This window comes from Bos grunniens, chromosome 24 (assembly GCF_055505025.1).
Source record: "Bos grunniens cultivar Pamir isolate PY7600 chromosome 24, Bosgru_T2T1.0, whole genome shotgun sequence".
Taxonomy (NCBI): domain Eukaryota; kingdom Metazoa; phylum Chordata; class Mammalia; order Artiodactyla; family Bovidae; genus Bos; species Bos grunniens.
This window is the reverse complement of record NC_141188.1, coordinates 31,981,595-32,005,876: the sequence shown is the minus strand read 5'-3', so window position 1 is coordinate 32,005,876 and position 24,282 is coordinate 31,981,595. Positions and strand designations below refer to the sequence as shown.

Genomic DNA, 24,282 nt, shown 5'->3' with positions numbered 1-24,282 from the left:
TTTCTAACATCACTGAGTCATGACCACTCAACCCCTGACTGAATGTTTGATGCTTATAACCTAACAAGGCACAGGATTTTCTTTGTTTGCAGCTCTGATTATTGTAAATGTCTTCATTAGAATGACCTGAATTTCCTGTTAACTTCAACTTACTTGTTCTTAATTCCACCCTCTGGAGTTTCAGCCATCTTAATCTTTGACAAAGCCTTTGACTGTGTGGATCACAATAAACTGTGGAAAATTCTGAAAGAGATGGGAATACCAGACCACCTGATCTGCCTCTTGAGAAATTTGTATGCAGGTCAGGAAGCAACAGTTAGAACTGGACATGGAACAACAGACTGGTTCCAAATAGGAGTACGTCAAGGCTGTATATTATCACCCTGTTTATTTAAGTTATATGCAGAGTACATCATGAGCAATGCTGGACTGGAAGAAACACAAGCTGGAATCAAGATTGCCGGGAGAAATATCAATAACCTCAGATATGCAGATGACACCACCTTTATGGCAGAAAGTGAAGAGGAACTCAAAAGCCTCTTGATGAAAGTGAAAGTGGAGACTGAAAAAGTGGGCTTAAAGCTCAACATTCAGAAAACGAAGATCATGGCATTGGGTCCCATCACTTCATGGGAAATAGATGGGGAAACAGTGGAAACAGTGTCAGACTTTATTTTTTTGGGCTCCAAAATCACTGCAGATGGTGATTGCAGCCATGAAATGAAAAGACGCTTACTCCTTGGAAGGAAAGTTATGACCAACCTAGATAGCATATTCAAAAGCAGAGACATTACTTTGCCAACAAATGTCCATCTAGTCAAGGCTATGGTTTTTCCTGTGGTCATGTATGGGTGTGAGAGTTGGCCTGTGAAGAAGGCTGAGCGCCAAAGAATTGATGCTTTTGAACTGTGGTGTTGGAGAAGACTCTTGAGAGTCCCTTGGACTGCAAGGAGATCCAACCACTCCATCCTGAAGGAGATCAGCCCTGGGATTTTTTGGAAGGAATGATGCTAAAGCTGAAACTCCAGTACTTTGGCCACCTCATGTGAAGAGTTGACTCATTGGAAAAGACTCTGATGCTGGGAGGGATTGGGGGCAGGAGGAGAAGGGGACGACAGAGGATGAGATGGCTGGATGGCATCACTGACTTGATGGACGTGAGTCTGAGTGAACTCCGGGAGTTGGTGATGGACAGGGAGGACTGGCATGCTGCGATTCATGGGGTCGCAAAGAGTTGGACACGACTGAGCGACTGATCTGATCTGATCTGAATGTTTGACAAGTTAACCCTTCAAACATTTGAAGACGACTGTTGTGTCTTAATACTATTCAGGCTGAAAATACCCAATTGTTTCAGCTCCTAATCATTTGTTAGGACTTCAAAGTTCTTCAACATCTGGTAGCTACAACTGGCCCTTAAACAACACAGCTTTGAACTACATGGGGCCCACTTATAGATGGGATTGTCCCACTAACTATGTACCATGATGCTACAGGATCTGCGGTTTGGTTGAATTTGTGGATGTGAAACTACAGACACAGAGAGCCAGCTGCATGCAGGCTTGGAGCTCCTAACCCTCACACTGTTCAAGGCGCAATGGTACTTGAACTTGTCAACAGCCTTCCTAAAACCCAGACCAGAACGGAACCTAACATTTCAGACATGCTCTAACAAGCGCATCACACAACCTTCGTACAACCTGGCTGGACACTGAAGCCACCGTGAACTCAGCCTGTGTTGGTTCTCAGTTGCTGTGGTAATCATTACCGCCTGTTTAGTAGCTTAAAGCAGCACTTGTTTATTCTCCTCCTGTTCCGGAAGTCAGAAGTCCAAGCGGGGTCATCACAGCTGTGTTTGTCCTGGAGGCTCTACGGGAGAATCCGTTTCCGTGGCTTTTCCGGCTTCCAGAGGCTGCACCCCTGGCTTCCGGTCCAGCAGCACCGCCCCCTCTGCTTCCAGTGTCCCATCTCCGGCTCTTACTCTGACCCTTCACCTCCTTTTTTCTCCTCTAAGGACCTTTGAGTACGTTGGCTTCATCTGGATTATCCAAGATAATCTCCCCATCTCAAGATCCTTAATCTAATCACACCTGCAAAGGACCTATTACCATGTGAGGTGACATCCTCATAGCTTCCAGGAATTAGGACATGGATGTCTTTTTTTAAAAAAAATCTTTTTAAAAGACTTTTTTGATGTGGGCCATTTTAAAAGTCTTTACTGAATTTGTTACAATACTGCTTCTGTTTTATGTTTTGGTTTCTTGGCCCCGGGGTGTGTGGAATCTTAGCTTCCTGACCAATCTTAGCTTCCCAATCAGTATGGAACCTGTACCCCCTGCACTGGAAGGCGAAGTCGTTAAGACTGGACCACTGGGAGGTCCCCACGGATGCCTTTGGGAGGCATTATTCTGCCCTCCACACAGCATAAGATCCTATTAGTGTTCCTGGCAGCCCCAAAGTCCCATTATTCTATTCACATTCCCTCAGAGTGAAATTCCTACACCTTTTTTTGCACAGCTGTTATGGAGCTAGATCTGCCTCATTCAGCATTTATGAACAATTTAAAATCCTCTATTACTTATCCCTCTTTAAATTACATACTGGAGGTTCTGGACTTGTTCCAGTGTAACGAGAAAATTCAGATTCTTTTACCCAACGTTCTTGGTCTCCTTCTCATTTTTTGGTGTCATTTTGAACTGGGTGTTCTGTTTCTATGTGTGAATCATTTTTTAAAGTACAGAGAGGACAGGGCTACCTACAGGCCTTTGTTCAGGCTGACTCTTGGGTCATAAATTTAGTCTCTGGATTCAGAATGCCAAGTGGTTATACAACCTATAATCCAGCTCATAACTGTGGCATCTATTAGACATCTTTTTGAAATACTGTGCATTTGGGTGGGACTTTGTGGGGAAGGCTGGAGGTGTGCAAGGGGCTCCAGGTTGCCATATTGCCAGAGACTCCCCGTTAACTGTTTACGGCTCCAGGCTACTTATCTGTCAAATGAGGGGGATCAATTGCATTCAAGTTGCTTCCGGCCCTGCTAAACTATGAGTCTGTGTCCACGACAAAGCCCGGACCTACAAGTTTGTCTACCATAACCCCAAAGTAATGAGACTAAAGGACTTGGGTTACAAGTCCCCCTACACTGACTCAGACCACCTCTTTTTTTTTTATCTCTGAGTTCACAAGCTGGGTGTGTAATAATCCATTCTGAAATGTGCCCATGGACTGACAGCCCCTTCCTACCTAAGTTGCTCACTGCTGCTAAGTCGCTTCAGTCGTGTCCAATTCTGCCATAGATGGCAGCCCACCAGGCTCTGCTGTCCCTGGGATTCTCCAGGCAAGAATACTGGAGTGGGTTGCCATTTCCTCCTCCAATGCATGAAAGTGAAAAGTCAAAGTGAAGTCGCTCAGTCGTGTCCAACTCTTTGCGACCCCATGGACTGCAGCTTACCAGGCTCCTCTGTCCATGGGATTTTTCAGGCAAGAATACTGGAATGCGGTACCATTGCTCACAGTTATATTATCTGCTCTGGGAAAATTAGGGAAACACTGGCCTTTATCAGGTTTTTGGCCCTGCTCAATGATGTCTCAAGGATCCTGCTAAGGGTCATTCAAGTGAAGGATTAAAAGGGTTCCTCTGAAGGTCAACCAGCAGATGGGACGTCATCTCACGGACCTAGCCTTGAACCATCTCAAGCTGCCTGGTGTTCTTTTAGTCTCTCTTGACTACCTTGGCTCCATTTCTTCCTTTTCCGCTGATCTGCAGGGCAGAGCCCTCTTGTGCTGCGGGAGCGAAGGCTGGAGAAGGGTTGAGCACATGCGCTTGGTGCAGCTATCAGCTCCCCATGCCAGCTTGCCTCCCAGCATGGTCCTCCATCAGCCCTAGAACCAAAAAGGTGGCTCCTGTTGTTACCATCTCCTGCATGGCTAAGCTCACGCTGGCCATCCTTTTCTAGGTAGGCTCCTTTGTATCAGTCCTTCTCTGCTTCCTGGGTTTCCCTTGTGGCTCAGCTGGTAAAGAATCTGCCTGCAATGCGGGAGACCTGGGTTTGAAAGGTCCCCTGGAGAAGGGAAAGGCTACCCATTCCAGTATTCTGGCCTGGAGAATTCCATGAACGCTACAGTCCATGGGGTTGCAAAGAGTCGGACACAACTGAGCGACTTTCACTTTCACTTCTCTTTGCTTCCTAGCCGCCTCCCATCTCATCAGAGAACTCCCTGCAGAACAGCCCGCCTCTACCGCCACTCTCCTTTCTTTCCTCAATAGCAATCACACAATTATACTGTCTCAATTGCACATTTTTTAGAGATTATCCTGTTTCCTTTTAGGCTTTCTGGCCTTGTGGTTATCTCTTTGGTCTCTCAATCTCTTTTGAAGTCATTTTCCCTGAAGCCTCAGTTCCTATCTGATGATGCCTGCCTTCCTTTTGTCAATTTTTGCAAACTCTGGACGACTCAGCCTCCTGGAGACGGGCAGGTGTTTACGGAACCACAGCAGGTTTGGCCCCAGTTCTTCTTATGAAGGAAGTGAATCCAAAGCATCACCTCTGCTTTCAGCAAAGTGAGTCCAGAATGTTCTAGATGCCGTCACCTTCTCCACTCCCAGGCCGATGTTACCTTCCCTAAGACAGCATCAACCATATCTCTCAGCCTCATAACCAGTAAAAGAGAGGTTATTCACAGACCTTTTCATGCTGAAATAATTTTAAAGTCCTAGAACACACATTTTTTTAATTAAAAAAATTTTCTGAGATTTGCAAGTTTTGAGAAGCAGAAAGATCAAGATCTCATTTTACAGGTGATTCCACTGAGGTTCCCTGAGACGCTGGAGAGAGGTACACAGAAGAGGAAAGTAAACGTGAGCAGACTCTAAGAGGCATATGGGCCATGTTTCAAAAGTTTATTTCTTGATTAAATATTTGAATTCAGAAGACATTTTCCTACAGGGAGGAAAGTGATATACGCAGTACGCTGCTTTCCTACTGCTGCCATCAGAGATTACCACATATTTGGTGGTTGGAAACAACACAGATTTATTCTCTTAAGAGTTCTGGAGGTCACAAGTCTGAAATGGGTCTCCCGGGGCTAAAGTCGGGGTATTGGCAAGGCCACCTTCCTTCCAGAGGCAAGGGGAAAAAATATTTTTCAGCTTCCAGAGGCGACCCTGTTCCCCTGGCTCCTATCCAGCCACCACACCACTTCCTTCCTCACATCTTGTCTGACTCTGACCTCCTGCCTTCCTCTTTCACTTCTGAAAACTCCTGTGGTTCCACTGGGCCCGCCTGGATTATCATGGATAATCTTCCCAGCTCACTGGCTCTTAAACTTAATCACATCTGCATGGTCTCTTTATGCCAGGTAAGGTGACACTCACAGGTTCTGAGGATTAGAATGCAGACACCTTTGGGGGCCATTACTCAGCCTCAACACGCAGCTTCCAGTTCCACAAAAAACTTCAAAGGCTTATTTCACTCCTAAGGTACGTGAAGTTTTACGGGTCCTTCCACTCAAAAGGCAACTCAGCCACTCATTCATGCATTTTAAGACCTGTCTATGTGCAGCTGCCAAGCTAGGCACCGTGGGCATAGAGAAGGCTTTTTGGTGGGAAATGCGTCCAGCTCCCCCCACAGAGATCTAGAAGCCCTCCTCCTACCCATGCTTGGGACATAGGATCCTGCTCCTGGGCCATGGGATCCTGTTCCTGGGCTGTGAGATCCCTCAGCTTGCTTCCCAAGATGGCAGGTCATGTACGTATCAGGGCACTTGCCGAGAGGAGGTGCCAAGAAAATGAGGGGAAATGAAAGTATTTTTTATATTACATTTCATCAAAAGCCCTCATGTAGTAGTTATCATAAACAAAAACAGATCCCATAAAACTTTCCTTAAACAAATTTTTTTTGAGAGCGTGGGCCACCACAGTTTTCTCAGTGTTGGAGGTTTGGGACTTCTAAAATTCTTAATTTCCCTGGCTCTGCAACCTTCCCTCCCTTTCTTCCCATATTAATTTTTTAGAGCAGTTTTGTTCAGGGCAAAATTGAACACAACATATAGAGATTTCCCATGTGTCCCCTTAACCCTACATGAACAGCCTCCCCCAACTTCGACATCCCTCATGAGGGGACCATTTGTCACAATCTATGGACCGACACTGACCCACCATACCTGAAGTCCTCATTAGGGTTCACTCTTGCTGTTGGCCATTGTGTGAGTTTGAACAAATGTCTGATGACATGTATCCAGCATTATTATATCATACAAGGTGGTTTCACTGCCCTAAAAACCCCTCTGTGCCTCGCCTATTCCCCTCCTCACCCGCATACGCCTTTCTTTTCCTCAAAGCCTGGAAGGACTGGTCCACTTACTTCATTCCCCTTGCTACCACTTGGGACTTCTTGCCAGGAGGCTTGCTCCCTGTTCAGTGCCATTGGCTTCTGGCTCCTCCTGACCACTGTTTTCCTGGGGCAAGGATGCCCAGCCTACAATTTAAATGATGGCCAGTAAAGGAAACACAGGCAGAGGCGAAGTCCCTTCTCTCCCTGCCACTGTCTCCACTCTCAACTCTCCAACTTTCCAAAAGAAAGCCTAAAGTGTACACTTAAACCTATCAAGTCTTTAGATATACGTTGCCGTTTATGAGAAATGAGAGGCTAGAGTAATGAGCTCCCATAATCAGGCAAATTCAGATGGTGGTACATTCCATAGGGCAACTGGCCAGTCTCTTTAGCAAGTCAGCATCATATAAAAACGGAACTATGTGCGTTCATGTTCAATCGCTTAGTTGTGTCCGACTCTGTGACCCGTGGACTGTAGCCCACCAGGCTCCTCTGTCCATGGGATTCTCCAGGCAAGAATACCGGAGTGGGTTGTCATTTCCTCCTCAGGGGATCTTCCTGACCTAGGGATTAAATCTGTGTCTCCTGCTTGGTAGGCAGATTCTTTACTGCTGAGCCACCAGGGAAGCCCCCAGAATGGTATTATACGAGATAATAAAAAGGTATGGACATAACTAGATTCAATGAAGTCTTAGATGAGATATCAACTCGGGAAAACCAAATAGAAAGGACATTTTTGGGGTCAACCATGGAAATGTGAATATGGTTGCAAAATTAGAGGAAATAAAATTTATTAAAATGGAAAGATAGAGATATTGTCTGAAATAAGCATAGAAAAAGACCCAGAAGGCTATGCACTCAGGTTTTATCAATAATATCAGCAATCTCTGAGTGGGATATACTGTTTAAACTTTTTTTTTTTGGCTTATCTATATTTTCAAATTGTCTACAATGTACATATGCTTTTTCTACAATATTAAAAAGCTATTAGAAACAACTAACAGACGTTTGAACTTAAGCCAGGAAGAGGTAAGTTGGGGACTATCTGCTGGCAAATTTTTCTTTATCTAAGAAGGCTAGACATTCATCAGATACCAAAAGAGATGTCAGCAACATGGCGGACACTTACCAAAGATGTTCAAAATAGAAGCCTAGAGAGGGATAATTTTGTTCTCTATTAAAAAAAGGAACTAAAGCTCTGGACTCCTGATGAAGTGGGAATCACAAGTGTGTGCTTATGTACATGCATGCATGAGTGTAGAGGCATGTGTGCACCCACACACACCTATGCACGCATGGGTGTGAGCAGAAAAGAGAGCAATGATGAATGAGTCAGTGTAATGGAGGTGGGGGGCAGGAAATGAAGGGAAGACGAACAGACAGTCTTCACAATAAAACCCAGCAGAGAGTTGTACAATCACTTATCTAGAGAAGAGATTCCAACATCTTTCAGTGGGAGCAAGGCACAAGCAGCTGCCACTTAAGTGGTGTTCTGAAGTATGAAATTATCTAAATTGTTAAATGGGTATCTGGCTCAGACAGCACATTTGCAGAATGAGATTTTCAGGGGCTGAGGATGCTGTGATTTCGAGATCGCAGGCATGTGCTCAACCCAGCATCAAACAGCTGGAGATGGGGGGCAGGTAATCAAGGAATGTGTCCCCTGCAAAACCAGGAAGAGAGATGCTCTCCACATGTCGGATGCCATGTCCCTTTCCCAAGGTCAGGAAATAAACTCTGCCAAGGAAGAAAGCACTATTGTACTGCTCAGGAAGGGGCAGGCTGAGCCCGTCTGCGTGCGCCCGTGCTTGTGATTTGCACTATCTGCAGTACACGCACTCCCATCATCAGCCAGTACAGCTCAGGTTCTCCTGCTGCTCCACCAGGATCCCGACTCCCTGTACTTTACAGCCTGTCACCCAGAGGTTCCGCGGGAAACATTTCAGAGCTCTGGGACACGTGAGGTTCATCTGAAGTACTTTTTGTCTTCCCCCAAGCGTGGGCTACAGTTGAATCCGTAGGCAATAAAGGGTGTGTTCTGTGCTTAGCCTTGATGAACAGCAGGTCTTCCAGGGCTCTGGAATCCCAAGGGAGCACCATAGCGCAGAGAAGCACCCATCCCATCCTCACCAGGGGGGTGACAGGTTGAGTCCTCAAGGAACCATCCTCTGGAATAGGTCACAGCTTAACTCCCATGCAGTCTTTCTGAACGTCTAACTTGAATGTTCTTGGAGGAAACATTTAAATGTGTTTAAAACGCCTAGCTCTGTTTCTGGAACAGAATGCAACTAGAAACTCATGGCTATTACCAGGTTCTCACTGTGATTCACCATAAATTGCTTTATATTCCCTGGCATCTGTATCTCTTTTAATCATGGAAATTATAAATTAATATATTTGCCACACAAGTAGCTTAGGATGATGTTGCAAACGTACAGGCTTTATGTTTTCCATTTAGTCCTATAAGGTTTTAAAATATTTGTATTTATTTTTGGCTGCATTGGGTCTTAGTTGTGGCACACAGGATCTCTGGTTGAGGTGACTGGGCTCAGCAGTTGTGGCACGAGGGCCTAGCCAACACGAGGCACATTGGCTTGCCTGGGAAATCCCATGGACAGAGGAGCCTGGTAGGCTGCAGCCCATTGGGTCACAAAGAGTTGAATACGACTGATGTGACTGAGCACACACGCGTGCACACAACTGTAATATTAAATATCAGCCACAAGTGTTGAAATAGCCAGTCAACAGCACCTTAAACTAAGGGAGATTTGTTTTTCTCACATGAGAAGTCAGAGGTCCCTGGCTATTGGCAGTAGTATCTGCCTAGTGATGTTATCAAGGACCGGACGCTGTCTTTTTGTTATGTCATCTTCAGTGTTGACGTTCTGGCCTCATGCTTGTCACCTCAGGGTCACAAGGTGACTGTCATAGCACTCACATCTCTTAAGTCTCCTGCATTGGCAGGTGAGTTCTTTACCACTAGCACCACCTGGAGAAGGCAATGGCAACCCACTCCAGTGTTCTTGCCTGGAGAATCCCAGGGACGGGGGAGCCTGGTGGGCTGCCGTCTATGGGTCACACAGAGTCGGACATGACTAAAGCGACTTAGTAGCAGCAGCAGCACCACCTGGGAAGCCCATACAGCTGGGTACATAGTGCTAAACAAGAGAGAAAAATAATTACAAATACACTGTGTGTGACAGTGGAAAATCGGGGATACAGGCAAATCTAAGCTAGACTAGGCACAGGATGGCTTAGTGATGAATATGATGACCCCTAAGTGATAAATAGGGCTTCCTAGGTGGCTCAGTGATAAAGAGTCCACCTGCCAAGCAAGGGATATGGGTTTGATCCCTGGATCGGGAAAATCCCCTGGAGAAGGAAACGTCAACCCACTCCAGTATTCTTACCTGGGAAATCCCATGGACAGAGGAGCCTGGCGGGCTGCTGTCCATGGGGTTGCGAAAGAGTCGGACAAGACTTAGGGACTAAACAACCAGAAGTGATAAATCAAGGTCAGGGAAAGAACATCAGACAGACGGAGCAGTCTGCTCTGAAGGGGGACAAGAAGATGGTGGGGCACAGGTGTAAGAGCCAAACGGGCAGGGGTCTTGGGGGCTCTGACAGGGCTGTGCTGCTTTGCTCCATGAACAATGAATGGGAAGCCCCTGTAGAGGGAGTCTGAAGCAGAAGCAGGTCACAATACAGTTTGTTTTTTGTAAGTGTCCCTAGGTGAGAGGTGGAGTGGGAGATATAGGGAGGAAACGGAGACGAAGGCATGGCCGTAGAAGGGCAACAGGAGGGGACCTGGCCACAGTGGAAGTGTTTTGACCTTGACCGCATCAGGGTCGACTTCCCATTGTGAGGCTGTGGTAAGATTCAGCAAGAAGTTACACCAGGGGGAACTGGGATCCCTCCACTGTTTCTGACAACTTCATGAGGATCTACAATGATCCCAGAAAGTTTAATGAAAAGAAGTGTCTCCTAGTTTCAACATGGAAAGTGGAGGAGAAGGAGTAAGTGTAGAAGAGAGCAGACCAGTGATGAGTCATCTGAGCTGCCGGACCTTGGACCAGGGACGGGGGATAAGAGATGTGGATTGATTCCAGAAGTATCTGGAGCGTTCTATGGGCCGATGGATGGATGGATGTGGGAGGGGAAGGACTGGAGCAGAAAGGCAGATTCTGGCATTTTCCTGAGATAGGACACAAAGGAAGAGGAGCTGGTTTGGTAGTGGGGATGAGGAGGCGGGCCTGGCCAGCTCCTGGGTGGGCAGCTCAGGTTAAGGAGGCCATGAACGATCCAGGTAAAGGTTCTGAGTGGAAGTGCAATCACCTTAAAAGAGAAATAAAGGTGACATTTCGCCTCCACCCGCTTCCCAAGCCCCAGTGCCTTCCTTCTAGGAAAACATCAGAGACTAAAGCCCCTTTGGTCCCATGGCGGCCCGGGTATCACACTTGGCGTCCTTTCTCTACTGGCCCAAGTTGCTCTACCAGCCCTAACGCCTGCCACCTGGGGCTCTGGGTCTGCAGAGAGGGGGTCACCCCCAACCCCCACTGTCCGCCCCCCACCGCAGCCGCCTCTCCCCTCCCCCACTCCTCCCTTCACTTCGGTGCATCTCCACAGGGGGCCTCTGCCTGCTTTCTAGCAGCAGCCCTCACTTTCTTCCTCTTTCTTTGACCTTCTTCCGTGGCAGCTGGTGTGGGAAGTGGGTGGTGATGTTCAACTCTGCAGCTGGTAGGCCCGGAAGCATGGGGCCTGCTGTCTACCATCCACTGGCTGGCTCTGCTTGGTCTAAGCAGGTTGCGTCCCCAGCTCTAGGCTGAGTGCTGGAGACAGAAGACTTGCCCCCTGGGGACCTCCCTGGTGATCCAGTGGTTAAGATTTCACCTTCCAATGCAGGGGCTGTGGGTTCGATCTCTGGTTGGAGAGGTAAGATCCTGCATGACTCATGGCCAGCGCCCCCACAAAAAAAAAAAAAAAGGAAGACTCGTGGGCTGGCAGGAAAGGGCATGCGGAGAGAAGCATGTATACAGTGAAGAGCACCCTTGAAAACTGCCTAGTAAGGCGCCATATTACAGATCCGCAAGACAGTTTCCTTTCCGAGTTGGAAGAGACCATCACTGATAAAGCTGCCAACTTTCATTTAGGAGCCACGTTGCACAAACCAACTTCCCACATCTGTAAACGCTGGAACTGGGCTCAACACCAAGAGAGGCCGGCTCTGGAAGGTTCCCAGGAACTGCCACTGGCTGGGGAGCAGCAGGGCCAGGAGAATTCCTCCAACTCATTCCAGGGCTGCAGGGAGCTCTACATGCTCACTGCAGTTATTACTCTTAGTTTTCTGCCAAGTGTATATTGTTCTCATGGAAGCGACATGTGTACATGACATGACTCTTCTATACTCTTTCCCATGTGGCTAATCATGCCTGGCACAGGCCCACTGTTCAAAGTCCTGAAGGAGAGGGTGGATGAGAGGCCCCTCAGATCCCTGTTAATTTTAAGATCTATTCTTCTTTTGGTGCAGTGGTAAAGAACCTGCCTGCCAGTGCAGGAGATGAAAGAGACCCGGGTTCGATCCCTGGATCAGAAAGATCCCGGGAGGAGGAAATGGCAACCCACTCCAGTATTCTTGCCTGAAGAATCCCATGGACAGAGGAGCCTGGAGGGATACAGTCCATGGGGTTGCACAGAGTTGGACATGACTTGGCACTTCTAGATCTTTTTCTATTTACACATATATATGCATAATTTTTACATGAATAGAAACATACTATACATAGTCTACAACTTAATATTTTCATTGAATAAAATCTTGTTTTCCCCCCACATATCAACTAATCCATAGTATGAATATTCTATAATATTTTGTAACCATCTGCCATTGTTAAGCATTTTTGATTGTGTCCAGTTTTGCTATAACAAATATAACTATAGTAAATGTTCTATGTACATGTATCTTTGAATATTTATGTTATTTCTAGAAATAAATGAATAGACATGGAATTGTTAAACATTCTAAGTACATATATCTGAATATTTATGTGTTACTTCTAGAAATGAATAGACATCTATAATTTAAAGATTTTGAAACTACCACTAAATTGTCCTCCAGAAGTATTTAATAGTTTTCACTCCCAACCACACTGTTCCTCAATACTATATCTTGGGCTTCCCTGGATTGCAAGAATCCACCTGCAATGAGACAGACCTGGGTTTGATCCTTGCATTGGGAATATTCCCCTGGAGGAGGGCATGGCAACCCACTCCAGTATTCTTGCCTGGAGAATCACCATAAACAGAGGAGCTTGGCAGGCTTTAGTCCATGGGGTTGTAATGAGTCGGATACGACTGAGTGAATAAGCACACAGCACTACCACTAAATTGTCTTCCAAAAATATTTAATAGTTTTCACTCCCAACCACACTGTTCCTCAATACCATATATTACCAACATTTAAAATTTTTGCCAACCTGATATAAAGTTTTGCCAGATTTGCCAATCTGATATATATTTAAGTTCTGCTTCTTTGATACTAAAGAGATTGACCATATTTTCAAACATTTAGTGGCAATTTCTATTCTTTTGAGAAACTTGTTTATATTTTAAAATGTTTTCCATTGGGTTGTTTCCATGTTTCTTGTAGATGTTTCAGTTCAGTTCACTTGCTCAGTTGTGTCTGACTCTTTGCAACCCCGTGGACTCCAGGCCTCCCCGTCCATCACCAACTCCCAGAGTTGGCTCAAACTCAAGTCTTTTGAGTCGGTGATGCCATCCAACCATCCCATCCTCTGTTGTCCCCTTCTCCTGCCTTCAATCTTTCCCAGCATCAGGGTCTTTTCCAATGAGTCAGTTCTTCACATCAGGTGGCCAGAATATTGTAGATGTTAAGGAGCTCTTTTACGATGGATATTAATTTTTCACTGTAAATATTTCTCATCTGACACTTGTGTTTTATTTGTATATAGTGTCTTTAAATTAGCAATTTTTTTTTCTTTTTTTAAGGATGCCTTCTGTGTAGTTAAGTTTTGCTCAAGTAGGTCTTCTCTGCCTAACAATTATACTTTTGTGGAATCTCTTTTTATTTTCCTCTAATACTTTGATAGCTTTACTTTTTATGTTTATCCCTGGAATTTTTATGAACTTATGATACAGACAGGGCTCTGGCTTTACATTTTTTCCAAAGGTCTTGGTTTCAGCTGTCTCAGTGCCAATTACTATTCTTTTCATTTCCCACCAATTTGAAATACCACACTGACAATATATCAAATTCCAACATACACACACATCTCTCCCCCAATCCTGTTTTTTCCCATTGATCTATATGTGTATTTTAGCATCTATTAGGATCACACTTTCTTATCACTGTATCACTGTAGTATGCTGTGATGTCTGATATGACACATTTCTATCACCACCAAACATTTTTTAGCTATTCTTTTTTTTAAATTGGAGGATAACTGCTTTAAAATATTGTGTTGGTTTCTGCTGTATAATATCACTTTTTAAGCTATTCTTAAGCTTCTTTTTTCTTCTACACAAATTTTATAAATGGGTCAAATTTCACTGAAAAAATCTATGACCTAAGTGGGTTTGCACTGAATGTATAAGATAGTCTGAGCATAGCTGACATCTCAACAATATTGAGGCTTCCCATCCAAGAACACGAATGTCCCTTCATTTATTCAATTCTTGTTTTAAACTTGCATGTAGAGATTTATAGTTTTCTTAATCAGACTCTGCATATTTCTTAAGTTTATTCCTGGGTGTTATAATTTTTGTTGCTACTGTAAGTGGTATATTTTCCCATAACATTTTATGATTGGCTTTGGTAGTCTATCAGTAAGCTATTAATTGCAGTATATTGGGATCTTGAATATGGATGCTGTAATGAGTTCTTTATTAGTTTTAATGATATTTAGTTGATTCTTTAGAATCTTCTATGTAGAGAAGTATTAAGGAGCTGCAAAGATAACATTTTTATATATTCCCTTCTAATATTAATCCTTTCTATTTCTTTTTGTTGTCTAATTTCACTGCTTAGAGTTTCCAGCACCTTGTAGGACTAAGTCTAACACTTGTTAGTAATTTTGAAAGGGAACAACTCTAAAATTTTACTGGTAAGCATAATGCTCGCTTTAAATTTCTGGGAGAAAAAGTCTTTATTAAGCTAAAGAGGTTTCCTTTTATTCTCTACCTAAGACTTATCAGAGATAACCTTTGAATATAATCAACTCATTTTCAATGTATTAAAATGGATTGTAATTCTATTCTTCACATAAAAGCCACCCTCTTTTGACCGTAAATGTCAATGACTGTATACTTTATTCCACAAAGACGGTATAACCATGTCAGAAACCTCTGATGCCATTAAAGTTGGTGTATGTTAAAAATGTAGAGCTAGAAATATTTTGGGGAGCACATTAAAAAAAAAAAGCACATATTTAGGCTGTTGTTAATTTAATATGAATCCCTCACCTTGAAATCATCAGGAATGAGGAGTTTTGATGTTCGTAGAAAATTCAAGATATATCTGAACATCTGTCCGTCTCTGTCAATGAAATAGTGCTGTTTGAGACTGTCCAAAACAATGGGCTCTGTACCATCAAAAAGTCTTCCGATTCTGCGGTAGGAAAGAGGGAACAGTGAAGACAATTAGAATCAATCGTTCGGCCACTAAGACTGAAAGCTACTGTTCTGTGTCACCGTCAAAGGCAGCACTTCTGAAGATGGCAGTCAGGGAAAATCACCCACTAAGTAGTTATGGTTCGCTGAGAAGTACTGGCCCCTGCTTGATAAATATCTCAAGACCAGACAATTCAAAACAGTCGCAGCCTTTCTCAAGTAAATTCTATTATTCAATGTCTTTTACCTGCAAAGAAGATGTCCCTGACGTGGGGATCAGGGCTCAGTGCTGTCACTGTAACGGAAGACCGTGTCTTTCCCTCTGTGTTACTTAAAACCACCTGCTCTGCCATTAAAAAAAAAGTGTGACTGCTCCCAAGTGTATTTTAAACAGAGTCTATAAAAAAAAAGCGCATTTTTGTTTTTAAGAAATCTGTTTTCTGAGCTTTCCCTACCTATAAGTCCCATATTTTCTAAAAGTAAAGCAATGTCTATATGCTAACATCTACATTTAATTATAAAAATGAATCTCTGAGAATATCACTCATCTAAGAGTATATGTTTTTCATTAACAATGTGCAGTCTAGTTTCCTAGGTCTCAGCAAAAATCGTTTGTAACAGCCAGGAATCATTATAAAATATAAACATTTGACCACCCAAAAAATATGACCTAGTTCTGGAACGTAAGTGGCAACGGGTAATTTTTAAAAACAGGAATCCATAATATGTGTTTCCTGTTTACAGTTAACATTTGAAAAGTGTGCTATAGTTAGAGCATTTTGTATCCAATATCATTCATCTCTTTAAGGCAGGCTGAACCTATACACTTTAGTATACACTCAGTTAATAGAAAATGGTCACATCTATACTATGAACAACTAGAGGGTTGGCTAATGAAAAATAAATATCCTGTATCAGAAAATAGAATTTACACACTTGAAATCTCTTCCTTTGCCAAGAGGTACATTTGACTTTCATTAAAAGCGTAGGCAGGAGAATGGTTCCATTTTTTAAGAAAAGATTTTTGTGGAACTCATAACAAGTCTCTCTCTGATTTGGAACACCATTTTATTGCTCTGATGATGATTTTGGAATCATACATTTCCTAGTCTTATTTTTGAAGTGGGACAGATGTAATGATAAGTTGATAATTCCATCCCTCTTAAAATACAGCAAACAAACCAACAAATAGGAACGCTGCTCCCCTCTCCCCCAAGAAAGACTTGTGAATGTGCTTCAATAACAATCCTTTAAAGATAATTAGAAAACTCCTGTCCTACCTGAAGGTAATAGGTGCAAAGAAGAAAGCAACTATTGAGTCAGATGGTATCCTTAAAACCCAATATATTTTTCTCAACTACTGTTTTCATTCAACTTTCCATGAATTGAGGGTGATCATGTCGGGTGTAGGTTACAGTCATCCAAGGATTCTACCTTGCATGCTACCTTGTCATTCATTTCTTATAAACACATCAATCAAATGGTAGATTATGTAAAGAAGAAGCAGTAAAACTAAAACACCCTTAGTCACTTATTTATAGCATTTCCAGGACAGTTTGGTGCAGGATGGGAAAGAATGAGACTTGTCTGCCTGTTATTAAAACATTCTACTTTTCACTGTTAATGATAAATTTACAGTTGACAGTGGAAGAAAAGGGAGCTATATTTATTAACTGCTTTCTATATACCTTGCCCTCATCTAAGCACTTTATGTAACAAACCCATTATCCTCCTTTTAAAGATGAAGAAATAGGCTCAAAATGATGCGTAACTTGCCCAACTAGTTAAGTAGCACTGGGGGAGTTGGGTACAGTCTGTTTGATCTTAAAGGGGCCTCCCTACAATGATTGGAATGAAAAGAATTACCACTACTGAATGAACACTTTAGGTCTAGAGATTTCAAGTCTATCTTAGATTTGTTTGGCAAGAGTTTTATAATGAAATCCAAACGTGTACACTGATTATTTTTGTGGCCTGAGATAAATTAATATCAATGATCACAAGTCACTTTACTAATGAGATGAAAAGTAAATATTTTATTCTTAAATAAATCCCAGGCTTTTAATTTTTAAAAGCTCATTTTCAAAATCTAGGCTTGGAAGTGAGCCAGCACAGAAAGTGATCAAATAAATAAATCTTCATGGAGTGAATGAGTAAAAGAGTGACTGAAAGAGGAGAGGAATGAGGCTTGGCCAGTTACTAGCTGTAATCTGAGCGAATCAACTTCTCTACATCTCTATTCTTTTATAAAATTACCCCTTTTCTCGGGGTTTTTGAAAAAAATCAAAAGGGGTCGTGGCATGCTCAAAAAGACAGCAAAAGAAGGTACCACAAAACAGCAAATAAAAATTTCTAGGGAAACAGCTCTTTGAAGCCTGAGGGCAGTTTAGGGTACAGGGTTTAAAGGAGTAAAAGGAACAATCATGGCTGACGTGTATTGTTACAGAACTTTCCAAGATAGGAGAAAAGTGTCATGTTAAGTGGCAAGGAGATCCCACCAGTCCATTCTAAAGGAGATCAGTCCTGGGTGTTCTTTGGAAGGAATGATGCTAAATCTTAAACTCCAGTACTTGGACCACCTCATGCGAAGAGCTGACTCATTGGAAAAGACTCTGATGCTGGGAGGGATTGGGAGCAGGAGGAGAACGGGCGACAGAGGATGAGATGGCTGGATGGCATCACCGACTCGATGGACGTGAGTTTGAGTGAACTCCGGGAGTTGGTGATGGACAGGGAGGCCTGGTGTGCTGCTGTTCATGGGGTCGCAGAGTCAGACACGACTGAGCGACTGAACTGAACTGAACTGAAGTGGTTTTTAAGATACTGTCAAAACAAACACCCTACCACCAGCAGATAACAAGAAACTGAACAGTTGCAGTAAGAAGCACCTTTACATCTGATTTAGCGGAAATAGCAAAAGATGCAAAGGCAAGAGGAGGGAAGTCTGAAAGGAGACTCAGCAAGGGGACAGGAAGGTGGCTGTGGCCCTTGGGCGAGGCAGTGGGAGAAGAAGCTGGGAGGAAGAACAGGATTCTACTTGGCAGATTAGAAACCCCACCATGGAGCTGTCCCGAGGGCGGGTTAGGAAGGCCTGCACGGCCCGGAACCTTCTCTTCCAGCTTGCTCCAGGCAAGGGAGGGCGCACTCTGCGGACCCAAAGGCGGGGAGGGAGTGGCCTGAAATTGGTGGGAAAACCCTCCCCGCCTCCTGTACCAAAGGCGGAAGCAGCATGGTTGAGTGGGAGCCCAGAGGAGGGGGATGGCAGGCTCGGAAGGAAGAGCTCATGGCCGCGTCAATGCATGCACATTCCTGGCTGCAGTGAAAGGCCCCTCGGAAAAGAAAGAGTCCCTGCGTTTGAGTCAACAAATGTTACAAGTCATAAAAGGCAACACTGGGCTGATTTTTGCTACCTTTAAAAGGAGGAAGGTTTTGAATTTGTGAAAACAATGCGGAAGGGCAGGGTGGTGCCAGCGATCGTAAACTGGGGTCCTGCATTGGTTTCGAGGTTGAATGTGTTGTGGAAAAGCATTGTTTGGCTAAGCAAATAGAGGGGAACACCGACACAGGCTATATTTCTTGTGGACACATGAATGGAGTTACAGATCAACAGTTGTGACTTGTAAACTCTGGTGCCTGAAAACGCTGTGGACCTGATTACAGTTTACCAGCCTTGGAGAACATTCCTGTTTTTCAACTGACCAAGACCAGGCTGGCTCCAGATGATGTATGACTGCCTTTAAAAAAAAAAAAAACCACTCACTGAACCAAGTGGCAGTACCGAGAAAAACTTCCTCCCACAGTTTTATTCTTTTGACATTTATTTTTAACATTCTGTTTTGGACAGTTTCCCTGTATGCCAAAGCAGGGAAAATAGGATAATGAACTCCCATGTGTCCATCAAGCTTCTAAAGCTATCAGTTCTTGTTCAGTCTTATTTCACCTGTACCTCTCTGAGTCCCTCTCCCCGCTCTGGGATTTTTAAAGTAAATTGTAAGCATCCTATCATTTTTATGTACAAATAACTCATTAACTAGAGGATTGGGCTTCCCTGGTGGCTCAGACGGTAAAGAATCTGCCTGCAATGCAGGAGGCCCAAGTTCAATTCCTGGGTCAGGAAGATTCCCTGGAGGAGGAAATGGCAACCCACTCCAGTATACTTGTCTGGAGAATTCCATGAACAGAGGTTACAGGTTGCAATGAGTAGAGGCTTATAAAGGTTCACTTAAAATACACATTAATAGACATTCAAATGTGCTCCTCTTTCTTGCTTTTTAGAGTTAGAACTCTGTTGATTACTCTATGCCGCAAATAATGCAGCCCAACCACCAAGGAAATTAAGTTCCTTTTGGTGAAAAGTTAGTCTGCTTCCTCACTGTGGCTCCCCTTCTCCCCGGCATTAAAGAATGGTCTTAAATGAAAGAGACCTGGCTTAGTGTGAATATTAGTCACTAAGAATTTCTTTTTTCTTGTGTATTCAATCATTTATAAGACTTAGGTTCTTTAATTTAACTGTGACTCAGTTCCTCAAGAATTTTGCTTTCCTGGGAATTCCCTGGCGGTCCAGTAAGTTAAGACCTCCCACTTCCACTGCAGGCAGCATGGGTTCAACCCTTGGTTAAGAAACTATACATCCCACATGCCATGCTGCATGGTCAAAAAAAAAAAAAAAAAGAATTTTTTTTTAATTGTATAGTCACTCAGTTATTTGTTCATTCTTTCCACCAATACTCACTCAACCTGATCATGTGAAATACAGGGAATGCAGTGGTGAATAAACCACACTCTTGACTTTCATGGAATTTAACAGTCTGTGGGGCTGGGAATGCAGATCAAGTGGTGTGACTGAGTATGCAGTGGGTATGCAGAGTGGGCTGTGGGAGTACACAGGGAAGAAAAAGAAAGTTCACAGGAGAGCCTGAATGATAAGCAGAAGCTGGTACAGAGGTGGGAGCTAAGATTAGATAAGAAAAGACAGGTGTAGGGAAGATACAAAGGCTTGAAGGTGGACAAAAAAAAAAAAAAAAAAAAAAACACTGCCATATGATTACTCTCCACTAGGGCATAGAGACAGGCCAACTGAAAAATGAGACGGGCAGCAGAAGTCAGACCAGGAAGAGCTGTGTAAGCAGGTCAAGGAGTTTGGGTTTGGTTTGGAGGGCGGAGGGCGATGGGGACTGATGTCAGGCTATGCTCTCAGCAATGTTTAGGAAAAGAGCAAATTTAGAAGTGAGAAAATCAAAACACTATCTCTGAGATCACATCTCCCCACAGAGGCAGCTTGCAGTTTATCCAAGTCCTGTCTCCTTTCCCTTGTTTTTGACTATGTCATTTGTATAGAGTGGTGCTTCTTAACCCTGGTTGCACAGTGGAATTACATAGGGACCTTTTAAAGAATACAGATGCCCAGTGCCAGATATTCTGATGTAATTATTGCTCAGGGTTTAGACCCCAAGCATTTGCATCTCTTAAAACGCTCCCCAAGGAAGTTTAATGAACTGCTGAGCTGGGAATCAGTGCAAAGGCAGATGAGCAGAGAGACTAAAGAGGAGCAAGTCAATGTCGTCAATTTGAAATAATCTCAAGTTGGTCATTCTGTCACCCTGAACTGTCACAGCACGTTTTCTTAATTAGCCACCAACATTTTTAGAGGTTAAGGATCACCAGCATGACCTAGATCAACCTCCCATTTTACAAATGGAGAAATGACTCAAGGATGCACAGTTGGCCAGACAGAGTTGGCAGACCCACCATGCTGGGGTGGGGATGGGCAGAGGATGGTCACATTCAAGTCTATGAGGACACCTGCTAGTTATTATTGATTGAATATTATTAGGTGCCAAAGAAGGAGCTGCCTGCTTTATGGGCTTTATTTCATTTCATTCTTACAATGATCCTATAAGGTGACCATATTATTCCCATTTCACAGATGAGAACACTGAGCCCACAATGGCCACCACTTGGCTCAGGCTCCAACCTAGGTCTCATTCTAAAGCCTGTGTTCTTGACCACTAAATATACCTCTTTTTCATTTCTAATTAAACAAACAAACAAACAAACAAACAAAAAACCCCTAGAACAAGCAAGAAGAAAACAAATGAACAACATCCAATGGGAAATGCAGTTTTTATACAGTTCAGTAAGATTTTGCTAGTGTTGCATGTTATCTCAAGAAAGCTTGATTATTACCAGCTTTGTGGGGAAGCTATCATTTACTTAACAGCTGAGAAAAAGTTGAAGCTCAGGGAAGCTGAACCAAACCAAAACAAACCGAACTAAAACACCCCAAGACTTCAGAGGTTACTTTCAAACTGTTGGTACAACTATGACATAATAGGGGCATAAGAATAGATAGGAAAGTCAAGATACTTAGGACAACGAAAACTTCTTCCGGGTTGAGGCGTATACCTGAAATGGCGTATTTCAACTCCGTTTACCTTGAGTTCTTGCGTCCCATTATGTGCGGTGCCCCTATTTAATTCTGCCAATCCCCCTGTGGGAATGGTCACTTTACAGCTAAAGAAATTTAGCTTGGAGATGCTTCCAACTCTTCTGAGCTCCATCCGCCCAGAGGTCCTTGTGCGGTCTGACCCCACACCACGTGAAGCACCATGGCAGGCAACGCAGCACCTGGCCCTACTTTACCAGAGGCAAGCAGGTTAATCCTTTCAACTCTTGAGGAGCTGGTGCACACATGGTAATTACAAGGGAGGGAGGCGTAGGACAAGGGCCTGTGGGCAGTGCCCACGCTAGGATTAACTTGCTCAGGGAGGGTGGAGAAGACCCTACCCAGGGGTGGGGTTGAGAGCTAAGTGCCAAAGACACACGGAGGGATAAAGATGGTGAGAAAAGGCAGGACACGGGTTGTGGAACCTTTCACCCACTCAGCTCTCCTTTGCCAAGAAAAGCCTTTTCTTCTCCACCTCTGGGCTTCCAAGCCATGGAATATATGGTCTGAACTTTAGGAAAATGTTTCCTTTAGTTTTCGGTCCAGATTTATTTTGCTGGTGAACCGTTTCACAGGCAATATCCAAGTGACCTCTTGAGCACTGCTTTTGGTGGATATTTTTAAATTATAAAAGCAATAACTACTCATTGTTAAAAACTAGAAAAGCACAGAGGATGAAGAAGCAGCAAAATAGAAACACAATCTGTGATGAGTCCACCAATCAGTAGGATATTACTTTTTTAAAAAATCTGATTTACAGCCTTTTTCTATTGAATGATTTTGTTTTCAGAAGCACTGTGGCTTCATACTTTTTCGAGCCTACTAACCCAAGTTCCCTGATAGCTCACACTTGGTAAGGAATCCACCTGCAACGCAGGAGACCGTGTTTTGATACCTGGGTCGGGAAGATCCGCTGGAGAAGGGATAGGCTACCCACTCCAGTATTCCTGGGCTTCCCTTGTGGCTCATCTGGTAAAGAATCTGCCTGCAGTGCAGGAGACCTGGGTTCAACCAAGCTTCTGTCCTAATATTTGATACCTAAGGAAGACAGCAAATGAGATAGAGGGCTGGGAGAAGGTGTGTGCTTGTGCAGATGTGTAAGTGTATGTGTGGGAGTGAGTGTCTGTGTTTGTAGGTGTGCGTACATGAATGAGAGATGTTTAGGAAGCTGTCCCTGCAGTGGAACCTAGACTTGGAACAGCAGGGAAGGAAAGAAAAGCAGAGAAAAATCAGCACTGGGACTTCCCTGGTGGGCCAGTGGCTAAGTCTCTGAGCTCCCAGTGCAGGGGGGCCCAGGTTCGATCCCTGATCAGAGAACTAGATCCCACATGTAGCAACTGAGTTCCCATTCCGCAACAAATGTTGAAGATCCTGCATGCCAAAACTTCTTAAGACCCCGTGGAGCCAAATAAATTTTAAAAGCTTTTTTTTTTTTTAAGAAAAATCAGCACTAGAACCAAAGGGTCCCCTTTCCTCCTTTCTGTTGGGATGGGAGAGGAGGGAAGTAGAACAGATGGAAGGGAAGAGAAATGCTGGGTTGATACCAGAAACCTTTTGAAATGCCGGGGTCTTCATTTCATATTCTATTTTTGCATATTTTTAAAATTAGTTTTTATTATAGTATAGTAGCTTTTCATATATTTTAAAATGTCCACAATAGGGAATTTCCTGGCAATCCAGTGGACTCTGCTGTCTCACTACCAAGGACCTTGATTCAATCCTTAGTTGGGGAATTAAAGTCCTACAAGTCATATGGCCAAAAGAAAGAATAATATCCATAATAAAAAGTTTTTCTTAAAAAGGGGAGAGGTGATGCTATGCTGGGTATTATTATAATGTAAAAAATCCCAAAAACCAAAAAACACCAGTCAACTCACTGTTAGAGAATCCTTACTTATCGAACAGCATTTAATTTGCATATAATTGTTTACAAAATTTGAGAAATAGTTGTGTAGAGTTTCCACACTTGGGAAGTTTCATCGATATTTCAGGAACACAGATAAAAATGAATTCAGAGCTTGTTACAGAAAGGGACAGAAGTAATTTAAGAGAAGACAGAAAATACCTTCTAAGGAAAAGCAAACAAAACAAATTATATCTACTTATGAGGAAGTAATGTTTCCAGTACCTGTTCCCTGTGGCAGCATCATTTTCTTAAATGATTCACAGAGCTGAAGAAAGCAGGGGAGAAAAAGAAAGGCAAGTTTAAAATATAAAAAAATATATGAGCGCGCCAGGATTCTGGCACTCAGGGTTTTGGAGAATTGCTAGTTGACAGCAATACTGACGGCTTCACGGGGAGCCCAGGGCCACTGGGGGGAGGGGGAGCTAGTCCTTCTCATGACGCACAGGGAAAATTTTTTAAATTAGAGTTACTTTAATTGCTTACTATAAAAAATGTATTATAATTAACTTGATTGCTTTGAAAAAACACCACCGGAATTTACCAAAGTAGGCTTTCTATTCCTACATTTATTGAATGCTTGTCATGTTCCTGGGTACTCTGCTGAATCTCTTAAGTTTTTTTAAAGATTTGATTTTTTTTGATGTGGAACCCTTTTAAAGTCTTTATTGAATTTGCTATAAGACTGCTTTTGTTTTGTGTTTTGTCTTTTTGGCCCCGAGGCATTCAGGATCTTAGCTCCCTGACCAGGGATAGAACCTACACCCCTTTCATTGGAAGGTGAATTCTTAGCCCTGGGCCACCAGGGAAGTCCTAGGGCCCACTCAGATGAGCATGATTCGGGCCAGCTGGGGGCTACAGGACCAAGGACAGGGACTAGCCAGCCTGGGGCAGGCAGGGAGGGCTTCCTGTAGGAAGCAATGCTAGTACTGGGTCTTCAGGACCGCCAGGCATAAAGAGAAGGGCACAAGGGC

The 24,282-nt window shown here is 43.5% G+C and overlaps 1 protein-coding gene across 8 annotated transcripts in view; it reads right to left on the bottom strand.

The window, feature by feature from the left end:
* KCTD1 (potassium channel tetramerization domain containing 1) overlaps positions 1–24,282 on the bottom strand; it is a 214,346-nt gene that overhangs the window by 8,872 nt on the left and 181,192 nt on the right. For 4 of the 8 annotated variants that reach the window (XM_086372900.1, XM_086372901.1, XM_086372897.1 and 1 more), the window contains exon 3: positions 14,814–14,958. The exons of 1 other annotated variant lie outside the window; for it this stretch is intronic. In XM_086372900.1, coding sequence (XP_086229026.1) covers positions 14,814–14,958 — 145 coding nt within the window. Of the gene's footprint in view, positions 1–14,778; positions 14,959–23,533; positions 23,577–24,282 lie in introns of those variants that run through there. 3 more of the 8 variants (XR_015153783.1, XR_015153782.1, XR_015153781.1) reach the window with 3 other exon arrangements.